This window comes from Centrocercus urophasianus, unplaced genomic scaffold (assembly GCF_019232065.1).
Source record: "Centrocercus urophasianus isolate 14NV4802_14NV808 unplaced genomic scaffold, USGS_Curo_1.0 seq_14, whole genome shotgun sequence".
Taxonomy (NCBI): Eukaryota; Metazoa; Chordata; class Aves; order Galliformes; family Phasianidae; genus Centrocercus; species Centrocercus urophasianus.
The window spans coordinates 48,721,768-48,744,665 of NW_024884586.1; the positions used below are offsets into that span (position 1 = coordinate 48,721,768).

The window sequence follows — 22,898 nt, forward strand, 5'->3', positions numbered from 1 at the left end:
GTAGTAAAACATCTGTGAAAGTGTAGCTCCATAACAAAACTGTAGTGACCAGGTAGCTGAGTTGTAAGGAATCAGGAAAGCAGCTGAAAGAACAGACCTGGGGCTGCTGCCAGGTGAGCAGCAACTTCCAGCAGAGGCCAAACACATGCAACACTTGCTGCTGAGTTCTTGGCAAGTTTTAGGAACCTCAGTGCAACTGCAGAGGGAATAAAACAGAGGAGACTTCCAAAACCCATAGGCTTCCCAATGCATTTCTAAGAGCCTGTTTTCATCTCTGCAAGAGTTGCAAGCAGTTCCCAACTCCTGCTTGTTACAACTAAAATAATAATAAAACCACTCCTATCTCTCAGGAAAAGTCCAGTGATATTCACCATAACTTGGCACACATGGCAAAAGCATCAGTTCAGCTATGAAACTGAAGTTCATACAGGCACTGCACATTCACTGTTTTGTAGACAGAGCAAAACAACCATACGAACATTTCCATCCAAAAGGAAATAGATAAACAACTTAACCATTTATTTGACTGCATTGTATTTAGACAGCTTGTACATTTCATAACCCCACTGTTTTTGTTCTCATCGAAAAGGATAAAGGGACAGAAGAATATAATCCACTCAAAACAGCAGTCCAGTATTTGGAGATACACTTGACATTTCCATAGATGCCCCTCTGATACCTAAACTCCAATACAGGTTGCAATGCTTATACAAGACCTGAACATTTTGAACAAAGCACTCGGTTTGAGCAATGCCTTGTGGTGCCCAGGAAAAGTTTGTGATTCACTATGCAATGCCAATTAGACTATGCCTGCTTTTCTTGTAGGTGATGAACCCGATCATTTCCTTAAAAAAAAAAGCAAAACAAAACAAAACAAAACAAGAAACCCAACATAAAGCAAACATCCATACCTGACATGTCAGCAAATAGCAGTGTTCGGGCAAATCTAAATAAAAACTCCTTAGCTAGATTTGTCAATGCAAAAGGTAAGGAGGAGTGGAACTGTGTTTTAACAACAGACACGAGAAATAACCAAGCTCCTTTTTGCTAAATTCGTTTTGAACATCTGTGTTCACCTCTCTGCAATTCTTGACTTCCCACTTGAGACCCAATTCCAAGCAACACAGAGAATAAATCTGCTCCATTTAACGTAAGCCAACGCATACAGCTTCAGTCTCTTCCGTAGTGAACTGTGTTATACAGCAGCAAAATGAGAACCTTTCAGGCAATGTGCTCTTTGAAAAGAAACACACACCTATCTTGCGCAGCGTTTTCAAAGATGGCATGGTAAGAATGAATTACTTCTTACAATAAACAGAGCTGTATCTGAAGTTCGCTCAGCAGTGCTGGTATTTTTCGGCAGTACCTTCACAAAAAGTGACGTAGGCTAAGTTTCAAGTCTGCTCTCAAACTCAAGACACCCACAGCTTAAATATTAACCTCCAGAAAACTTGCTTGTCTGGCTTTTCAGTTTTTAAACATCAGCAGGCACACAAGATAGCCTACTCTGCAGTTTGCAGCCCAGCAGCTGCTAACAAGGAACGAAGCTTCTCTTATCTGCCTCCTTAGTTCAAGCAAGCCAGAGCGGGCGTTACTTTCCAGACAACTTGAATACATCTGGGAAAAGCCTGTTTCCATCAATTCAGCATTCCCAACACTTTAGCCTTCACCTCCTGAAGAACTGCTCTAAATAACTGGCAAACCAGAGGGGGTAGGAAAATTTGAACAGAAGGTTTAGCTCTGAACTCTGCAAATAAGATTCCAGTTCACAGCACTAATTCAGGCACCATTTTAAGTGAGTTTTCCTTACTGAGGGGAAACAAGCCCTCTCAGAAACACAGTGTTTCCAGGCAGAAAACTCAGAAGGGCCAATTTCTACTACAAGTCTTCATTTTCAAACACAACTCATCGTTTGTACTTGGTAAGAAATGCCCATCACCATTTGCGATCGGTCTGCGCAAAATAAGGCTTTCCTTTAACTCCAGTTTTCCTGCACAGGGATCTTTTCCACATGTTAATGGAGGTAGGGGTTTTTCTTGTTTCTGTTTTTTTTTCTTTTCTTTAAATGTACAGTAATTAACATAAACAAAACAACAACAAAAAAAGACTCAAACCAAACCCTAAAGAAAAAAAAGTGTAAGGCAAATCTGAAGAGTACGCTTAACTACCAAAGAGCAGATTCAATGAGAGCTCATCCTTCCCCCCTCTTCTCCCCTGCAGACTCTTCCAGAAGTCAACCAATACTTTTTATTTTTTTTGAAGTGGAGGAAAAATAAAAATAAAATAAAAATAAAAATCCCAACCAACCGATTCATAGAACTGAGCCATATAGCCACGCTGAACAAGAAAGCCTAGACACTGTATTACTGAACAGATTGATGGGTACTGTTAAAACCTATGTAAGCCCAATTGAGACAGAAAGTGAGAGAGGAAGAGGAGGAAGAGGAAGAGAAATCTCCTCCCCATCGCTTCGATTTTGGAAGGAAAAAAAAAAAAAAATCCCCCAATAATTTAGCTCATGTAAGTTTAGAGAAAATGAGAGCAGCTAAAAATGGATACAATACACCTTGAAATTTATTTCCAAGACCAAGAACCAAAGATTGAAGCATTTTAGAACACTGAAGCAAAGCAATCTGAAAAAAAAAAAAAAAAAAAAAAAAAAAAAATTCAAACTATTTTAAAATAGCTGTTTCTCAGAGCTTCTAGTGATAATTTTGATTAAATAAAATCATACCAATTTACATTAATTTTCTATATCTTCTTTTAAAAGTCCCTCACTCTTTTAAAGAAAAAAGTGCATCCAAAACCAGCAGAGATTCACTGGCAACATCAGGTTCTCTTTTAGCAGCTACTCAAGGATTTCAAAATAGCTTACACTTCCTGCTATAAGAAAAGAAGGGCCTTCCAAACCCTCGTTTGGGGGAAGTATCCAAATCATAAAAATCTGAAATAATTTATTATCAAATCCAGAATTTAAATAAAAGCAGAATTTTTTCTTGCAGAGACAATTGAAGAAAGTAAAAGAATAAAAGCATGCACTCCAAACTTAAGAGGTGAAGACAAATATACTTATCTATACAGGCACTGGCAGACGCAATTTAATTGTTACTGTTACTCATTGTAACACACACCCCACCCTACAATACATTTTTTCATTCACTAATCACTGAGGTACCAATATTTAAGAATGGAAAATTCAATATTGAAAAATAAAACCTAAAATTGAAGCCTTTTTCCAGAAAACTATGGCAATTTTTTTTTTTTTTTTTTGTATGAAATGTTAGTATACTTATAGAATTTTACAATCTACATTGGCTTTTTTTTCTTTTCGGGAACCAAAAGCTGTGTTCCACATAACAGGTTCTTCAATAAAATGTTCACTGTGTATGTAATACAGTCAGTAGACTTGCAAATGAACGAACCTATCTTGGCTATCAACTGGCACATCTTGCTGGTACCAAAAGAACTCGAAGTTTGAAACAATCGGCTTTAATTCGGAACAAATGCGCCATGCCAAAGTGCAACAAATATGTGCGACACTCAAATGAGACACTGACAGATAAGAGCTGCATGGAAATTACTAAGTCCACCTGCAAAGCAATTTTGTACAAATTGCATTGCATGCAAAGGACAACTCTGCGCTGTTGGGACGTCAGTTGCTTGATGTGATGGATTCTTTTAACGCAGCCATAGTTTAAGACGCAGTGCATCAACTCCATTTAAATAGTATCTGAACAGCCTCTTGTCTCGCACAAACCCAAGGTTTTCATAAAGTTTCAAAGCAGACTTATTTGTGATTTCTGTTTCCAATACAACCTTCAAGAGAAAAAAGGAGAAAGCATGTATGAGAAAGCTGTATGAACAAATCCCAAAGCTGTTATTCAAAGGTACACTGCAGAGCAACTTCTGGAATCGATATTTTCAAGTCCTCGTTTATACAAACAACTCCCCCCCCTCAATCCTCACATTTAAAAGAAAACAGCAGTTAGCAATAGTAGCTGTAAGCATGTTTCATTCATCTCAAGATTTTGTTTGCTGTGAACAGGGTTTCAAACCATTATCTGATAGCAATAAAATATATTTTAAAAAAAATAATACCAATTGAACAGCTCAGGGTCCAAATCATAGAATCACCAAGGTTGGAAAAGACCTCTAAGAGTAGCCAGTCCAACCACCCACCTACCACCAATATCTCCCACTAAACCACATCCCTCAGTATAACAGCTACACATTTATTGAACACAAACACATACTTGGAATGAATCCCAGAATGGCCTGGGTTGAAAAGGACTACAATGCTCATCTAGTTTCAACCCCCTGCTGTGTGCAGGGTCGCCAACCACCACACCAGGCTGCCCAGAACTTCCACACATTGTAAGAACTTGGTATGCAGTGAGTTATATTTCACCCCTGAATATCTCTCTCACCTCTTAATTTGAAGGATTTAGACCTAGATACAAACCCCTTCATTCTATGCCCCGCCATCAGATCCAATGTTTATTATACATATCTGTGCTCAGCACAAGGACCTCAGACTCATCCCAGAGTGCACACACCAAGCAGATCCCAGGTTCACAGAGTCCTGTTTGGGGCTTCTTGTATGGCCCATACCAAAATTCCTCATATGCCAAAGGGCACATCAAAACTTACAGAGTGCAAAGCTGTTGTAAGAAAGGCCTGGGCTGGAAGTAATTGATTATAGTGAGCAAGTGAAAGGCGTATCATTACATTTCAAGTAATGCATTGGTTTTAGAAGATCAAAACTTCTTGGTCATTTATTGTCCCCAACTTGCCTGGCAAGGAAGAAAGAGCAGCTCTTTCCTTTTTATCTTTTTTTTTTTTTTTCCCCTTTTGGCCCTCTATGTTGACAATACCACAGTTGCAAGAAAAGCTGTCACCAACAGCTGACACCAAACCCAAGTGTAGTCCATGGAAAGGAAAGACTGAAAAATGTCCCAGGAGCCTCAAGTACTGCCCAAAAACTACACTGGAATTAACAATCACAGAATTGCAGAACGGCCTGGGTTGGAAGGGACCTCAAGGATCATGAAGCTCCAAACCCCCCTGCCAAAGGCAGGGCCACCTACCTCCACATTTAATACCAGACCAGTTTAACAAGAAGTTAAACTGTTGAAGTACATCCCTCTGAATTCTTTTTGCCAGTTTTCTCCAAACACAATGAACAGAGCTATGGCACACCTCACCTGGTCAGCAACACACCCATTCCAACCAGTAAGAATTTGTTCTGCCTTTTTCAATGCTGTCCACCTCAGTTATTCAGAGATTCTACTGTTAAGGACTGACCACAGTTGCTTAAGAACACTGGCAGAAGTAATAAACTGACACTAATATCCCCCAGACACCTACATTCACAAATTAAACAAGAGCTGATGGACATTGTAGAAGGACATTCCAAGAAATTTATGCAGCAAGCCAGTGAGCAGTGCAGGTACAAGACCACTAACAGCTACACCTAAACCAGTACCTGATGCCCACCACTCCACACAAAAATCCCAGTCAAAAAAAAAAAAAAAAAAAGAAAAAAACTGTATTTTAAAAACCCAGAATCCCTCATCTTCCAAAAGCAGGAAGTTTTTAGTTGCTGTTGTTCTGTTTTAAAATAAAAATGCTAACCTGTATTTGTAGAGCATTTTAAGCTAACCTACCTGGAACACTGTTGGCCTTCAGGTATGCATTTCCACTCCCCCTCAGCTCTTCTGCCAGCTCACTAAGTTCACTACCACACTATTTCATAAAGCAAACTATCAGAAAAACAACTCAATTTTCTCTCCATCATGTTTGCTCTTTGCATCTGAGGTTACTAGCATTTACACTGATTTCCTTCAGTAAGGTTTAAAAATCTGCTCTGTTTATGTATTTGAGCATTACTTAAGTTTCAAGCCACTCAGACATTCCTATGGACAATTCCCCCTGTGCTTTTTAATTTGTGAATGTTGTAAGAACTGCAAAGCTGGAGCTAGCAGTGAGGAACACACACTGCAGGAAAATAAGACTTAAAAGAAGTTTTTCTAGAACAAACATTAAAATATTAATAGCCAAAGTTCTCAAATTACAGGACAGTCTATTGTACCTGTACTCTTAAGACAAGCAAATTCAATTCTTGGTCTTATGGGAAGAACTAGAGATTGAATTTCTCTTGCTGGCACCTCATGCAATAGTACTATCAGGCCTTACAACTTGATTGATTACTCTTACCAATTTCAATCTATTAAAATAAATAACTTTCAAGTTATCACCAATTATGGCAATGCAATAATTTACCTGAAGAGTTCCTCTTTTCTACACGAGTATGCACACTGTACAATTTCTTAGTTCAAATTAAAACAAAGCATTATGCCAAACAGGAAATCTGACCCATGTAAATCCACAATGCAGGAAACTCTTATTTGAACTCTGCCTACAAATGGCATTCACTTGCACGAAAGTTCTTTATTCTGGCAGAGTGATACAACATGTCTGTATTCAACTGCAAGCTTGCATACTTTGCAGTGCTAGAAGACTTCCAACACTGCAGACCCAAGGGAGGGGTTATATGTTGAAATTCAGGTTTGCTGGAATCTTAGCACCTGAGCAAATGCTCATCTTGAAAGCTCATGCAATAGATTTGTCCTGGTATTTCTAAGAAAAACCCAGCACAATGAACAATAATTCCTTGATCTCAACATAGTGCCTTGATCTCAGAGGGCTAAGACACACTCCTGGATCTAGTAAGGAAACACCTAAGATTTATACGTGCTCCGTTAGTCTGATTTTGTGAAGGATTCTTCTCTTCAATCAAGCTCAAAATCTTCAATTGTTACCTTTAGTATTTATTTTATTCTGCAAACGTGCCTATTAAGTCTTCTCATAATGCAACCCATCTGCTCCTGTAGATCAGTAAGGTCTGACTGGGTTTGAACACAACTTTCTGCAACATTCTGTAGGCCGTTGTTTTCTCTTATGCCCAAAATAAGAAAAACTTACAGTTATCATCTCAACTCTGGTCAACTTTAACTGGTTTTAGAAAAAAGGAATCTCTTGTAAGAACAGGATACAACGTTTCTTGTTATTACCTTCTTGTACCTAGTTTATGTGAACTGAAGGAAAAAGCAGGTCAAGCTTTCTTGCTTTTTCAGCTCAAATCCTGAATGCACTCAAGTTTAGAAACCAAATCAAATAAACTAATGAGGAAAATAACTCTTTCAGCACTCACAGAAGAGGCCACTATTCCTACAAATAAGCTTGGCCTATTACAGGATTCAAGCTGTGGACGCTTGCCCAGCATCCTTCATCAGATTGACTGACTTACCATTTAAAGATATGCAGTATCTCAAATATAAAACTTACGCAAAACGATTTTGTGGATTCAAAAAAGCTAAAGATGCCAAGAGTTTGATAATTTCAAAGAGGATTATATAAAAATCCATCACTCTTAGAAGCACGGCACTGAATTAGAAAGACACACCTAGTGGTGAACTCACAAAAATCTGACTTTAAAACATTTTAAAGTCTCATAGGAATTCTCAGAAGTCACAATTCCTCTCCACGCTTTGCCAAAAAAGCTCTGAAGAGTTCCACTTATTCAAGTCCTTTTTTGATTAGTTAGTAGTTACACGCTGCTGAAATAATACAACATGAGGTAAATAATCATTTGCAAATTACTTACAGTCATTTATTAGAGATGGAAAGTCTACCTGTGAACAAACAACTCTTCCTGTCCTTATTCTGATTAAGGGATGGAGCAGCTCCCTATGACGATCTTAAGCAACATAACTTTAGAAAAGTGCTTGTCATAAAGACCAAACAAATGTACAAAAGGCAGCCAGATGCTCTATTGGCTGGAGTTGGCACACACATCTTTTGCAAGGCTTGGTGTTGATACCCCAGAAGTCTAAAATCTGTGATACTTCATGAAGAACCACAATGAACTAAGCATTTATCAGATTACATGTCACAAGTTACTAAATGCATTGATTGCAACTATTCTGTAATTAGACTGAAGGGAAAAGATTACAAACAGCTTTTGGAAAATTTCAGTGACAATCATAGGTCCATGTTCCTGTTTTTAATGATTTTCTAAGCGAGTTTCCAGAGAGTATTTTTGAATTGCAATCTGTTTTGTATCAACAGCATCTTTGTATTTCCACCATGCTTTTGACTTTAGGGATGTAGAAGAACATGTTAAAAGCAGCAGAGAGAAACTATTTACACACCTCACAAAGAGCAGTCACTGTCACACACTGCTTCATCAGCCAGGCATCAATCAGATGGACAGAAACTGTTCCCCCCCCAGCAACTGCTGTAATAAATGGTGAGGGTGAGTTTCTCAGCTCTGTCTGAGAGCTTTAAATAGCAGGTGGCTAACTGGATCTTTCAAATCCTGGTCACGACTGACAATTTCTCAGCAATCTACCACATGCAACATGTAAACATTGGTATTGTTGTACCACATGCCAGGAAGAAACGTATACTTTCTGCTAAAGGAAAGGAATATGCTTCCCATTGGTTGTACATTACCTGTATGTTAGGCATTAACACACTGTATTACTCTGGGCATGCCTCTGCCAACTGGAGTAGCAGGAAGTCAGAAATACACTCTGCTTGTGCTCCTCATTGCCTGGACATGAGTTCCCATTTCAAAAGGTTGTACCCGTATAAAACCAGGTTGATGCAAAAGGCCCCAAGAAGCATGGCATGATTAGCTCAGAATCATCATCCCACAAACACTTAGATGATTTCTGGGAGTGAAACATGCCTGCACCCGTCCAGCACACACTTTAAGGAGCTTGCACTGAAGCACATTTGATTAAATAGGGACAGCAAAAAGCCTGAAAAATGACCTAAGATTTTATGAGCATTTACACAAGACTAAAGATGAAAATCTATGACTAAGGCTTAATGAGTCTTACTGCAGAGTAGCCTGCAATCCTCACCACGTTTACTTTAAGTAATTGTAAGAAAGACTCTTGCATTATTATTAAAGCGGGAGGAGAAGGGGGGTGAGGGGGAAAGAAGAATGACACAGGAGAGCTCATTAAGTGTATACCTCCAAGATAGTCCAGTATCAAAACAACACTATGGGAGAAGTAGCACACACACACTCATACATAACACAGGGAGCACTGCAACTCTGGTGGCCTGGCTAGAATCACAAAGTTTGGCTACTGACTCTCTAACAGCAGTAGGCTTCAAGACCCTGCATCTTATTTCTCCCAGTCTGATGAGAGTACACTGATATACTTGGCTTTTTCCCCCTTTGTTCCTCAAATCTCAGATATGTAGCAGTTGCAAATGAATACAAGACCACAGTGGAAAGCAATGGAAAAGATGCGTTAAAGGCAGCAAGTGGGAAAATAGAGTAAAGCACAGTATATATGATAAAAACATCAAGACAAAACAAAGAACTTAAACAACTGCAGAACTATTAGACTGCAGTACACTGCCTGGATACAACAAATGGTAGAAGAAAAAAAAAAAAGACACCAGAAAACTGCTCTCTTCAAATACCTAAAAGGTGACTGCAGTGAGAGAGGGGTTAGTCTCCTCTCACTGGTGACAGAATAAGGGGAAATGGCCTCAAGTTGCACCAGATAATGTTTAGGCTGGATATCAAGAACCACTTCTTTACAAAAAGGGTTGTTACGCACTGCAATGGGCTCCCCAGGGAGGTGGTTGAGTCACCAGCCCTGGATGTGTTTAAAAACAGTTGGATGTGGTGCTCAGGGACATGATTTAGTGAAGGGTGGTTAGAGTTAGGGTAGCATGGTTAGGTTGTGGTTGGACTTGATCTTGAAGGCCTTTTCCAAGCTGGCCATGTCTATGATTCTATGAAAAACTGAGGGAATGGAGTGAGATGAGGTAACAAAGGATCATTAGCAATGATACATTGAAATGACACGGTGTTCAGATGTCAGGAATAAGCTAACAACTGCACTGTAGCAAGCAGATGGAAGTTAAAGAATCAGATAACAGGATTAAGGAGATTGGTTACAAGGGGAGTTCCTCACAAGTTAAACAGGGAACGTAAAGATAGTTGCTTCATACATTAAAAAAGGGGAGGAAAAAAAAAAACCATAGGACTATAATCTGGTAAAAGAAAAGACTAACAAATAGGCCAGAGAAAAAGCCTGACAGTAATTAAGACACTTTCCTTCACTGCCATGCTAAATCATCAGAACTTAGTGCTGTGTGATACAGCTTCAGCACTGTTGAAGTTACCTGATTACTTGCTGCAATAAAACTATAATCTGCAATATTACAGCATGTACTGTTCCAATATCCCGTGCATTCTGAAAGCATGGAAATATTACAACAACATGCAAGTTACACTGGTCAACTGAACCTAAAGTTGACTCTTAAGAAGAAAATATGCCAACAACTGAAGGCTGAGGCAGCTTTGCAATGTAAAACAGAACCTGAAACACTGCACTTGAATATTTATGACAAATTTAGAAAGTTATTTTATTTACGCCATATGTTTTTGAGGCTTTTTTCCCTTCTATTATAAAAGAGGGCATTACCAACCCACCTCCCACCCAAAACACATTCCTGTGAAATTAAAAGACAAACCTGTGAAACGAATTCACACGTGGGAGAGCACAAACCATAAACAATACGAAAGTTTTTGATTATGGAGATCTTACCTCATCACAATCTCCTTCGACCATAGCATAAATAGCTTTCTTAACCAAGTTTGTACCTGAAACACAGAGTTCAGCAAGTATTAATTAGAGTGGAGGTGCAAGAGATGTCAGCTTATGTACAACTAACCTGTACTACCTACGTGCCGTGACATCTGGGGAAATTAGGGAGGAAAGAATGTAACAAGAAGTTGCAGTCTCAAGTCTGAATATTGAAATCATCCCTAAAGTTATCCAGAGGCTCAGCTTGAATGCAAAAGTCTTCTAACGCGAGGATATTAGAAACAGGCTCCTATGTTTAACATGGTGTTATATATAGCCTTCCAAGATGTGATTCATTCCCTTTTGCTGCATTTAAAGGCAAACTCTGCCGGCATGTACTTGAAGGGCATTCATCTTCCAAGGGAATTTCCTCTTACTAAAACAAATACTTCTACTAGCAACAGAACTTATGAAACCACTTTTCTTGCAGCTCGCTCCCCATTTGGATTTGTCAGCAACTAATAACGTGGTCAAAGCCACCCCTTCCCTTCAGTCAAGCATTAACTTAATTATTTATCATTATTTCTCATCTATTTCATGACAGTTCTATGAATGCAATATCCCTACCTGTCTGGAGAATTGGGGTGAAATTGAAAGTTGATTTCAAAGTTATTGCTGGAAAAAACTGCTGTTCAATGAAATGGCATAAATGTCACTTCCATAAGAAGGCTAAGGAAAAGGAAAAAGAACCCCAAGGAATCTAGAGGTTGTTTTCAAGTATCCTCAGAACTTTAATCAATTAAGATTTTCACTGAACATAACTGTACTGCATATAAAACACCTTCAGATTAACAGCATGCTTTGAGCAACAGCAAGATGATAAATGCAGGATAGACGTTAGCATTTACATAATACTAAAGTAAGCAAAATGTTAAGTATAAAATTTATTTATATAACTCTAAAATAATGATCTGACTAAAGCAAAGGAAAAATCTTGTAGAGATCTTAAGAACAGTGTTAGTTCTTATTTACTTATGAATCCAAGCACCTGCAACTAAAACACAGCAGGCTGCTTCATGACTCAGCTAAAAGGAAAGGAGAGAACCATTTCTCACTATCCTCTTCCTTCTGCTCCACTACAGACACCAATAAGAGCTTCTGAATTGCATCAAAATAAAATAATCACGTATGCCCAAACATTCGTGATAATTTTCAAGTTAAAGATGTTACAAAATCAATTTCAAAATAACAAACTCAAAGGAATTAAGGTCCCTAAGAGCAATCCTAACACCAGGTTTCCTAGATGGCTTGATTAAAGGAGGAAAATCCCTTCCAACAGAGCAAAAAGTGATCAATGAAGGCAAACTCCCTGCCAAGAGCTGTTTATTTCATTGTGTGACTTCCCATCAAAACAGCTCTCCATTTTGGTTGTTCAAGCAGGAATACACAACTATTTTTCAAGCATTAATACAGCAATGAGCTACATATGTTGTCCCCAGCGAGCAGTATATACATAATTCATAGGGGAAAACCAGGGGACATTTCCACTGGGAAAAAACATATACATATGTATACACTGAACACAATAAAGACAAAGTTATGAAAGCACATATAAAACCGAAAAGCAATTCCTGCAGTTGTTATTTGATGGTGGTAATTTGCAGAGGTAAGTGGCTGCTGAATGCCTTTCGTTTTAGCTTCATAAACCAGATGTAAAGCTCGTGTGGAATGGGCACTTCAGGTTATTTCAGCTGAATGGAAGAAGACACTGGGGAGTTTGTGTAGGTGAGCAAGGCAGGGATGACATCAAACCACCACATCTAGAAGTGCAGCTCTGCTTCAATCTTCATGCACCTATGTTTACCCCAACAACGTAGGATATAAAAAATAACAACAAAAAGGCTCTTCTTACCAATTCCTTTTCTTCTGTATTTGGAATCCACTGCTAACATGGCTATATAACCTCTGCGGAACATCTTTTTGTGCATATCCAGCTTGCAGACGATGGCACCTACACACTCTTCCCCTACCATGGCCTTAAAGACAAACATATAGGTATGTATTCTCAGTTTATGATCTGCAGCACTACCAGAATTAGTAACCAGTACATTTAAAATGAAACAGCTGTACAGAATTTGCTTGTGTACGACAACCAAGTCAGTCTTAAGAACGTTTCCAGAAGTATGAACAAGAATAAAGGTCTCTTATTTCTCTATCATCTTAAAATCAAATTACAGTCCATCAACAGGCAATTAATTGTCCAGGAGAGAATCAAAGTGCTACTCTATGAAGTCTACCAATATGAACATCTGGGACAGAAAGGGGTAGAAAAGAGATAAAGACCAGGTTAAGGCATAGATACGTGCTTCCATATGTGCTGCCACAAAGTAAAAAGCTCTTTCTTGTGATCTGAATTTTCAAGTGCAATAGCTGGGGTGGGTAATATACTTAAGTTTTATCTGGTGCTTACACATAACACATCAGAGTAACACATCAGAGAAAAATGCCTTTGCATTTAATCTTTACAAACAGTCATTTTCAGTCGTGGGACATCCCAGCAACAAACAAACAAAAACAAGCATCCAGTTAATTTCACACATTTTCACTGTTCTGAGATTTTATTTACTATGAGCTACGCACTGACAGATCCAATGGTATTAACCACACAAAATGTGTGGTTAAGGAGACATTCTGAAACATTAAGAAGAAAAAAATACCCCTAGATCCTAACCCCTCTCCTTACCAAACCATTCACACAGCCTCTGTGCTCACACACACTAAAAAATCTACCATGAAATACATTAGAGACACAATAACTAACTCATATGTTAACTGAATGACTAGGCAGCATGAGAGACTAATGACATTAGAACATACAGCAGTCAAGTGAATAATGCTACAGAGCAGGGCAGCATCCAAAAAGAGAATGAATTACTACTGTTTATTCAGAGAAAGATTGACAGATAAAAAAAGAAGCTGAAAATTGCATGCATGGGTGTGTAAGTGGATCCTCAGAACTCTGAGACCTGTATCTGCAGGGAGAACCAGCCTTCCGCTCAAGCGTGCCTCCTAAACCAGGCCTACAGCACATGATTGGCACAAGCATGTGCTAGCACAACAGCTTCTGGATAATCCAAATTCACAGCACTAAGAGACATCAAACAAAAAAGACCTGCCTGAGCCAGTATTACCAGGCCTCCAGTGCTCGTCTCCCCAAAGTCTCTGGTAGGAACTCTGTAAACAGAAGGTTTCACTGTGCAGCTTGTAGGGTAAGAATCTATAGGCAGAAGGCTCTTAGATAGAGATCACACCACAGGCACCAATCTGCAGGTTTGCTGCCTGAAGTGTGATGTCTTCCAGCTCTCCATTTGGACAGTGGGTTATTAACCAAGCCAGCTGTCAGCCAGAAGCCCATTAGAAGGTGACAGGAAGCAGCCCAAAATGAATGAGTTCCATACCTCTGTGATGCAGCGTGAGCCTAACAACACATCTAATATGGTTCGAGCTCGTCAGGCAAACATAATTACAAATATAGCTAATTTTTACATTTGGCAAAAATCTATATTTTTCTAACAGCACCCAAGAGCAACCCTGAACAATATACATCAGTAATTTTTAAAACAACCCTGAACAATCTAAACCTGTAATTTTTGAAACAGCAAATGAAACATGATCTAAGTGGACTGAAATACACAGCCTCTAAGCAGTCTTTTGTTTGTTCTAAAACACACCTTCATTTCATAGAAAAGCTGTACTTATACAAAAACTGCATGCAAAGTACCAGCTCAAGGCAAATCTTCTATCTCTGCTCAGACCTGAGAAAAGCAGGGAGTTAAAGAGTATCATCAGACACTTCATAACATTGCTATAATTATGCTGAGTACCTAGATGTAATCTTATACCTTGCTTTAAAAAAAAAAAAGACAGCACGAACTGGCACTTGATTCTTTTCCTCCTCACCATTCAGGAGCAGCACCATCTCAGGCAACAGCAGATTTGCTTTCTTCCTTGTTAGAACTACTTTCCAAAAAACCTACTTTCATTAAATGTGTACTCACATTAAACATTAAATGAACAGCAAATAATTTTGTTGCAGCAATCAAAGGAAATTCCCACTGATGTTGCCACAAAGTTGCATACAGTATCACTTCGTTACCACTTCCTAGCACTTAAATCTGTCTTTCTGTCTTGGACCAGGTGAGTCTGCCCCTTCACTTCTGACTGCTCTGCTTCCATACTGAGCACAGCAACCTGAGTTTTCTCGTTGCCTTTTTTTTCCTTTCTTCTTCTTTCCAACTTTATCTAAAGTTGGAAACAAATCCAAAATGTGAAGTAAAACTCGGTCATATTTTTTCTTTGGAAAACGTCTAGCTGTGTAAATATGGGGAAAAAGAAAAAAGAATGAGAGCTGGGGGAAGGAAGGAGAAAAAGTAGCTCCTGTACAACATCATATATGAGAAGACTATCATAGGACAAATATTCTTTTCAAGTACATGAGAGTAATTCTAAACATACAAGCTTCCACAAACAGAATTCAGCCCAAGTTACCATGATATATCATAAGCCCCATGGAGTACTATAAGATTTACTTCAGTCCTAAGTTCTCAGCAACATTAACACACGCATATTCAAATCTAATATTTGCATCAACTTTGCTCTTATTCATAAGTTCAAATCAAACTAGATTTTAAAACCTTTGTATTGCAACCACACATGCCCAGAGTTAACACAGATGTTCATAGATTAGCAAGAACTTTGCCTCTCTTATAATTAAACAACTGGCACCAGTTTCATTGGCAAAGGTGGCATTGCATCTGTCAGTCACTGCCTCTGTGCCTTTTGGACTCAGAGTTCCCACTTAAAGATGACTAAACCAACCAACTTGCCCCTAAAAGAGGAATAGCTTGTGATTCAAATGCAGTAGAACCTGCACTACTGCAGGTTCCTTTTCCACACAGGCACTAAAATCCATCCCAGAGTATCACAGGAACAACTCAGTCTGAATCTTTGGCTCACATTTAACGATCATGTTACCAAATGCTATTAAGGAATACATTTAGGCTAATGGTTTTAACCTGGAGTCTGGCAGTTCAGTCAGAGCTCTTTACAGCGCTGGGCAAATCACAAAGTCACTCTCCCTGCTTCCACTCTATGAAACTGGACACGAGCAATTCCTTCCTGTGCAATTCAATGCCAAAAGAGCTCCACTAGCTGCTGTTAAATACACATACACTACAGAGTCTGAATCCTTCACAAAGCCTGCTGGAGGAAGAAGCAGCACAGCAAGTGTCTCAAAGCGTGATCATTCCTAAGAGGAAACTGGAATACAGAGGAGTTGCAGCAGTTTGCAAATTGGGTGCGGATATGGATATGACAGAATGCCTTCCTAAGTCTGCCATGAGGCTGGTAAGACTCCCCATGCAGTTCCCTAACTTTTCTGGTTCTTCTTTTATCCCCCCAAGCATTCTGTAACTGAAAAAAAAAAAAAGGAGATGATTTATTACAAGTCTTTAATTTGAACGCGAAGCATAGAAACTCATAAATGAAATCCAGTGAGACAAACAGCAAAGTATCAGTAGGAAAAAAAAAAAAGATCTTAGCCATGGCCATTTAGGATTTACAGCCCATCTAAAACCATGTACATGGAATTAATTGCTACTTTTAAAATTACTATAGTTTAAATTACAATCACTGCTCTAGCTACTGGCAAAGTTCAGAACCCAATAAAAGCATGCATTTTCCAGATTTTTCTTAAAAGGTGGCTGAGCAGAGCAGTGATTCTGCAGTGATGAGTAAAGGAAAGATTACAACACTCAGTCAGAACCCTGCTGTTATTATATCCTCTCTTACCCAAACTTTGGAACAGAGCAAGGTTTCCCAAGCTCACCTCTCCCACGCTACAGCACTTGGGAAACAATTTTTTTTCCAACTTATCAGTCCTAAATGGAAGGAGTTTGAACACTTTCTAGAATCTGCAAAAACACTTGCAAACACAGCTACAGCCTCAAAGATGCACCTACAGTCAATACAGGGACAAAGCTGTGGCAATGTTTAAAGATGTGAAACAGAAAGATAGCCCTCTCCTTTCTCATGTTTGACAGCAGTGGTTACTGTAGGTCATCTGAAGAGAAAATGGGCTGACAAAGCTCCTGGGAACAAATAAAACCCAAGCATACGGCACCCACACCCAGCACACCCACACCTGCTCTTCCAAAGACAGGAGGAATCTAAGCTTAAGCATTCAGTCACAGCTTAAGGAGGAGAAGGCTATTATCTTGCTATAGCTCAGTCAGATAACGCAGCAGTGTCCCATACCAGAGCTATTTATCAAGTACTCTCAATGTGTTAACTCAAAGGCCAGGAATATGGTTACGCAGATTCATCTGATGTTCAACGATGAGTTTTGATGGTTTTCTAGACCCTTTAAAAGTAGAATGTGAACTTGTTTTTGAGTGTATAGCTAGGAAATGGTTTGATACTGCAAAACCATGCTAGTGATCGGAGAGGACTGGTCCCAGGCCTTCCCTCCAGCTGTGTATTCTCACCTCTCCTCTTGCACCAACACCAGCACTTGTGCCACGCTGTTATGAATACTTTTAGAGAGCTAAACTGGCTGAAACTTAACTCCATGACACTTATATCCCCTCAAACACACAAACATGTATAAATGCATGGTAGGGCACTGCAGCTAGCTTAACTTCCCAAATCAGATAAACTAAAAATTTGCACAAGTGAGGACAAGGTGCTTGAACCAGAAGCAGCAAGCAGCCCTATGATTGGCACTAGCTGTTAAGTCACATCACCTTGCAAAGGCCAAGCCAAACCCACGAGGTCATCATCCAAAGGAATAATGTTATTAATTCCCCTGGAAAAGCTCTACATGGTCAGGGATCTAAAATGCCACACAGCAGGATTACGTTTAAGATTGTTTACTGAATACATTAGCAAGGGAGAACTGCTGATCATTTAAGGAAGAGAGACATCCTGTCCATTTAAATAGAGTTAGTTCTTTCCCCTCACGCTTTGGAGGAAGGGAGCCCATCTCAGTGCAATGAAGACCTCGGATTATTGCACTGGAGGACCTCAACAAGAGTAGCAATGGTGAAATTCAGTAACTAAACTGATAGAAATGCTACAGTTTTTCCCCTCAAATACAAGCAAGTTACAGTCTAAGCTCTGTACCCAAGAAGAATCAAAGTCAAAGCAAAGCCTGGAACCAGAAGGGTATGAGGCTGTGATGCATTAAAGACAAATGATTCTGCGGGATCAGGCGCTATCCTTCCGAGCACCAACCTGACATTGTTCTTGCTAATTGGAATATGCAGTTCCTGCTGAAGATAAATATTTTAAAGAGTTATTAGATAGAAGTAGTTCAAAAATCCATTAACTGCAGGAAGAAATTCAATTTTATAGAACAGAAAGTCTGCATGACAACCACTAAACAAGCCTTAAAAACACCAAAATCAGTCACAGAATTATATCAAGTGACTCAAGATACTGGAAGAGCTTCAAGTTATTATGCATGTAGAACTATTTGCTAACAGCTTTAGACATCTTTTCTGTTTTACACACTTCCTATCATTCCATCCTTCAAAAAAATGGCAAAACTGAGTAAAATTACAGAGTTCAAATAAAGTTCTGTCGATTGTTCAAGACTATTAAAAGAAGATGTCGCTACAAAGTAGACTTAGGATGACTTCCTTTCCTTGAGTAAAACCTTGCTCCTTGAATGCATTCAAAAACACATTAGAAATAATCTGTTTTAGTGCTATTGAACAGTTTGCCACTGCTCCTTGAGTGGCAAAGTAAAGAGATGCATGATGCTGGCATTACTGAGGGCACACCTGATGCTGCAAGTACAGACAAGATCTTGTAGTTCGAAAGCATTTCTTTCCAAGATGAGGCAAACCAGTCACACACATAGCTAGGTGCAGGCACTACACTTGAAAAATTACCACTCTACCCTGATCAGCACGACTACATATTGAAGGATATTTTCAAATATATTTTTTTTATGTTGTTCCAGATGGTAACACTCTGGTCAACCTGCTGTAATCAATTGTACTGTATTCCTTCCTCAGGCCTGTAAGAGGCACATTTCTGGAAACCCTCCTATAAATCATATAAATCCCACTATAAATTACACCACGTCCTAAACTAAGAACATTTAGTAAGTTTAAGGCCAGATGGATTCCATTAGCTTCACCTTCTGTACTCATAGCCAATTAAAATCTTACAGAGGTACCATTGAATAAAAGGATACCTTGGCTCTGGCTAAATCGTATCTGTCAGAGTGGTGTCCTGCCTTAATTGAAGCATCAAGAGAAAAGAATCATTTCTTTGAGCAAGGAAGCACCATACGCTCCCCAAAACATTCTGTTTGACAGAGAGAGTAAATCAAACACAGCTAAGCCCCCCTCTTGTGCATACATACCCCTCAGGCCAATTTATGCTCAGTCTCATATACCTGTGCATGGATTGCTACCCTGACAGCATGCTTGTCAGCTGAGACACACGTTCCAAAATCATCTGGCTGTTCTCTTTCCACAAGAAGTGCTAAATATTTAGAAAGTCTGGGTAACAACTAAAACAATCTTTTTTGACAGTGCAGAAGGAAGAATACAACAGTTAAGGGTAGCATTAGTACTGCAAGACAGCCTGAACAAAATGAGAATTTCTGTACAGTGCATATACTACCACACCTGAAAAGTGATATAGTTGTACTTGAAATTCTCAAGATAAGCAAGCAGATCAAAAAGTCTACAAAACCTTCAACAGTGCCCCTACACTCATCAACATTCATATGCCAGTCCTGCTGAAGTCAGTTTGAGAACCATTGTGCAAGAATTAATAAGCACTCACAAGATACCCGTGGACTAAGTATACTTTCTTTTCTAAATACAAACCTAGGAACTGAGAGAGAATAACAAAATGAGCAACCAAAGGTCAAAGACGTCAATGTCAACACCAAGATTAGAAGCCTTGAATTCCTGGATCCTAGCCCTGTGTTCAAACCCTTTCCCCACCACTGAGAAAGGTGCGCTAATGCATGTAAGAACTTCAGACATAAGCTTTGCTTATTCAGGCTCAGGTGAGAAGGAGAATTCATTAGTGTTACATACTTTCCAAAAAGCTTGGCCTTTCCTCTTAGCCATAAAAAGAATTTTAGAAGCGTTTCCACATGTCAGCCCTTCAATCATGCCTCCACCCCAGCTTTAAACCACTCCCAATTCTTGCCCACTCCCCCTCAGCACTTACCAAAAAGCAAAGTTGTGGCCAGTTGTGGATAAAATACCTATACGTGTAAATGGAGTAGGGTTCAGACAGATCTTTGGTGATCAGTCTCATGATATCGGGCATCTGCAGCTCTGATTCGTATCGGACGTATCGTATCGTTAGGTCCTCCTCGGGCTGAGAGTCCGTTCCCGAGCCTTTCAAACTGCAGCCTGCTGCTAAGGACCTAGAGAGCAGCAGCAAGGACTCCTCCTCCTCCCCACCTTCATCCCCCTCCTCCTGCTCTTCCTCCTCCAAGCCAGTCCCTCCTGCCAGCCCATTGCGGGCTGCAGTCTTAGCAGCAGTCGTAGTTGTGGCAGCAGGCTGGCTCCTGTCCCCTGTTGCTGCTGCTGCTGCGGGAGAAGGAGGAGGAGAGGGTGCAGTCCTTCCCTGGGGAGGGAGGTGGTTGGGAAGGGGGGACGAGCACGGTGCTGCGGCCGGGGGAGACGGCTGCTGCTGCTGCTGCTGCTGTCCGGAGCCCATTGTTTTGCCGGCTCGCTTGTTCTCCAACCCCTCGGGGGCCGCCCCTGCCTCAGAGCCCAGGATCTTGCTCTTGAGGGAGGCCCGCAGGTGCCGCAGCTCGGGGCTGATGAGGCCGTTGAGCTGGTGGTTGTGGTGCGGGGGGTGATGGTGGTGGTGGTGGAGGCGGTGCTGCTGCTGCGGCCCCCCCTTGCCGCCGTCGCTGCTTCCTCCTCCTCCTCGCTGCTGCTCCCGTCCGCCCGCGGGTCCCTCCTCTTCCTCCTCCTCCTCCTCTTCGGCCTCCTCGTCCTGGGCCCCGGTACAGGCGGCGGCGGCGGCGGAGGAGGTGGAACACGAGGAGGAGGAGGAAGCAGCCCCCCCCCCCTCCTCCTCCGGGGAAGGGGGAGAGCGTGTCCCCCTGTGGGGAGAGGACGCTGCTAGGCCCCGGCGGTACCTCGGCCATATCCTACGGGAGAGACCGACACAAACCCACCGAGGAAGAGGGCGTCAGACCGGACGGGGGAAAAAGGCCGAGGCTACGGCCTCACGGGCCGCGGCCGAGGGGGGGCGGGGGGGCCACGAACAAAGGCACAGACGGCGCCCGGGCCCCGCCTCGCCGCCCCGCCGCCGCCGCCGCCGCCGCCGGGGCCCTTCCCCTGTCCCTCGCGGGGCCCGGACGGCCGCCGCGGCCCCCCCGCCCGCCAACGCCGCCGCCGCTCACCCCGCGTCTCCTCAGCGCCGCGGCTCCCACTCCCCGCTCATCCAGCGGCCGCCAAGCGCGGCCGCTGCTGTCGTAACGAGCGGCCAAGTTTCCTGTCAGCTTTTGCGACGTTTCCTCCCTTGGCGACAGAGCTTAGCGACGGCGGGGCGGGCTTCACTACGGGCCTGGGCGGGGCCTCACAGCTCGAGTCCGCGGCCCTGCGGCGGGCGCGTGTGGCTGTTGCTCAGAGCGCTCCTTTTGCCACCCGTTACCTTGCCTCCCATTCCAGCAGCGCTCATTTTACTCTTCGCTTTTTGATCAGTCTTGCTGGATCTCACCGTAACAGTAAAGCCCTTTAAACGGGAAAGTTTTATTTAAAACACACGCGCAGCCCTTGAAATGCAGAGGAAGGCTGGATTCTGCCTTTTCTCACCGGAAGCCTTGCAGGGCTGCTCGTTCTCCTTTGCTGCAGTTATTTTTCAAGGAAGTGACAGGCTTGAGCTTAAAAGGGAAATCCAGCCTTTTCTCTGCGTGCCCTAACAGGGTTCTGTAATTAGGAAGGAAGCAGGCTGTGGAGTTTCAGTCTGAAAACTTCACAGAGTCCTGAAGTAAAGAAGGAAAAAAAAAACCCAAACAAACACCATCAACCACCCACCTGATTGAAAGAGAAGGAGTTATCAAACTTTGATCCAAAGCAACTGATGATGGAAGGACTCGGATTTTGAGGTTGAAATTGGTCTAATCTCTATTCACGTTGCCTTTATGCGTTCTGCAGTTGCTTTGCGGGTGGATTTTTGGACTGCTCTGTGAAGGTGTTCATGCACATAGTTTCATTTAAGTGGTGTTTGTGTGTGTGTGTGTTTTCAGGCATCAAAGTATCCCTGTGGACCTGATCTGAACTGCTCTGGCACACTGACGTTGCAGTGAGGTTCACTGTCCTCGAGTATTTTAAACAGAAAAAGCAAACAAATGTCAGCGTAGTAATGGCCTAAAATTCAATTTTCCTTTGTCATGTTACAGTGGTGAAAGCATCTGAGCCACATGTTTTGGTGATATCTGTGTTAGGAAGATGATCCAGCAAAAGCTGTGGGATGGGGTGATGTTATGGAAACATACTGTGTTGTCTGCACTGAGGTTACAGTACCATGGAAAAAAAAACCTCTCCTGTGTGCTCTATTTGTCCCACTTCCAGACTTGGAAGGCTCCTTGTTCTGATGTTGATGTTAACAGTTCATTGTCCACAGCCAGGATCCATCTGACCAAAGGTAAGCATGGATAAGACAGCTGAGCTCTGAGCTCGTATCTTTAATTCCCCTTAAAGCTAATGGAGAGGAAAAAGTGGTAGAATTCAGCCTGTCCTAAACCTTTTAGATTTCTAAAACAGAGCAGGTAAATCTTGCTTTGGTAGTGATGTCACCCCATTAAATAAAGGGACCTCTGCATAACTGGTTCATCTCAGATACCTCTGCTATCACTGTCTGAAGTTAGATGAAAGGTGTCCTAAAACTACTGTTGATATGTTCTTGGTCTGAGTGCTTACTTGGCCTTTAAATTTGTCTTATTTCTTGTAAGTATTATGATGACAATTGCTTTTAAAGAAAACTTTCTGAACCAAAATTGTGTATTTCATTCCTCAGATTTCCCTCACTGCTTTTTGAATCTCCAGCAACCCCGAGCAACCTCACATCATTGCAAACCACACCTTTTTCTGAAGGAGGGATGGAGGTTGAACACAAGCCTCATTGTTTCCAGTTCATTGTTCAATAATTCTGTTACCTGTTTCTGTGGCTGATTTATTTGTTAACAAGAGAGCACTCAGGAAACTGTTCCTGTATTGTTTTCTT

The 22,898-nt window shown here is 41.2% G+C and overlaps 1 protein-coding gene and 1 long non-coding RNA gene across 2 annotated transcripts; both read right to left on the reverse strand.

Annotated features, from left to right (window-relative positions):
* Positions 1–3,473: 3,473 nt before the first annotated feature.
* On the reverse strand, positions 3,474–20,832 carry NAA30 (N-alpha-acetyltransferase 30, NatC catalytic subunit). Its single transcript, XM_042814065.1, has 5 exons — positions 20,762–20,832; positions 19,881–20,718; positions 12,535–12,658; positions 10,644–10,699; positions 3,474–3,816 (listed from the first exon to the last, which is right to left on the reverse strand). The coding sequence occupies exons 1-5, from the start codon at positions 20,815–20,817 to the stop codon at positions 3,679–3,681; spliced, it is 1,212 nt and encodes a 403-aa protein (XP_042669999.1). The 5' UTR covers positions 20,818–20,832; the 3' UTR covers positions 3,474–3,678.
* Positions 20,833–21,270: 438 nt separating this feature from the next.
* Positions 21,271–21,932, reverse strand: LOC122157870. The gene is made up of 3 exons (XR_006168038.1): positions 21,710–21,932; positions 21,488–21,601; positions 21,271–21,407 (listed from the first exon to the last, which is right to left on the reverse strand). It is a non-coding gene; the product is annotated as an uncharacterized LOC122157870 (long non-coding RNA).
* Between the last annotated feature and the right edge of the window lie 966 nt (positions 21,933–22,898).

Excerpts from the sequence above, each read along its gene's own strand:
- NAA30 (XM_042814065.1), bottom strand. The coding sequence starts at position 20,817 with ATGGCCGAGGTACCGCCGGGGCCTAGCAGCGTCCTCTCCCCACAGGGG. Across the intron at positions 20,719-20,761 it reads TCCCCACAGGGGGACACGCT|CTCCTCCTCGTGTTCCACCT; the intron begins CTCCCCCTTCCC and ends GGCTGCTTCCTC. Across the intron at positions 10,700-12,534 it reads ATACAGAAGAAAAGGAATTG|GTACAAACTTGGTTAAGAAA; the intron begins GTAAGAAGAGCC and ends TCTGTGTTTCAG.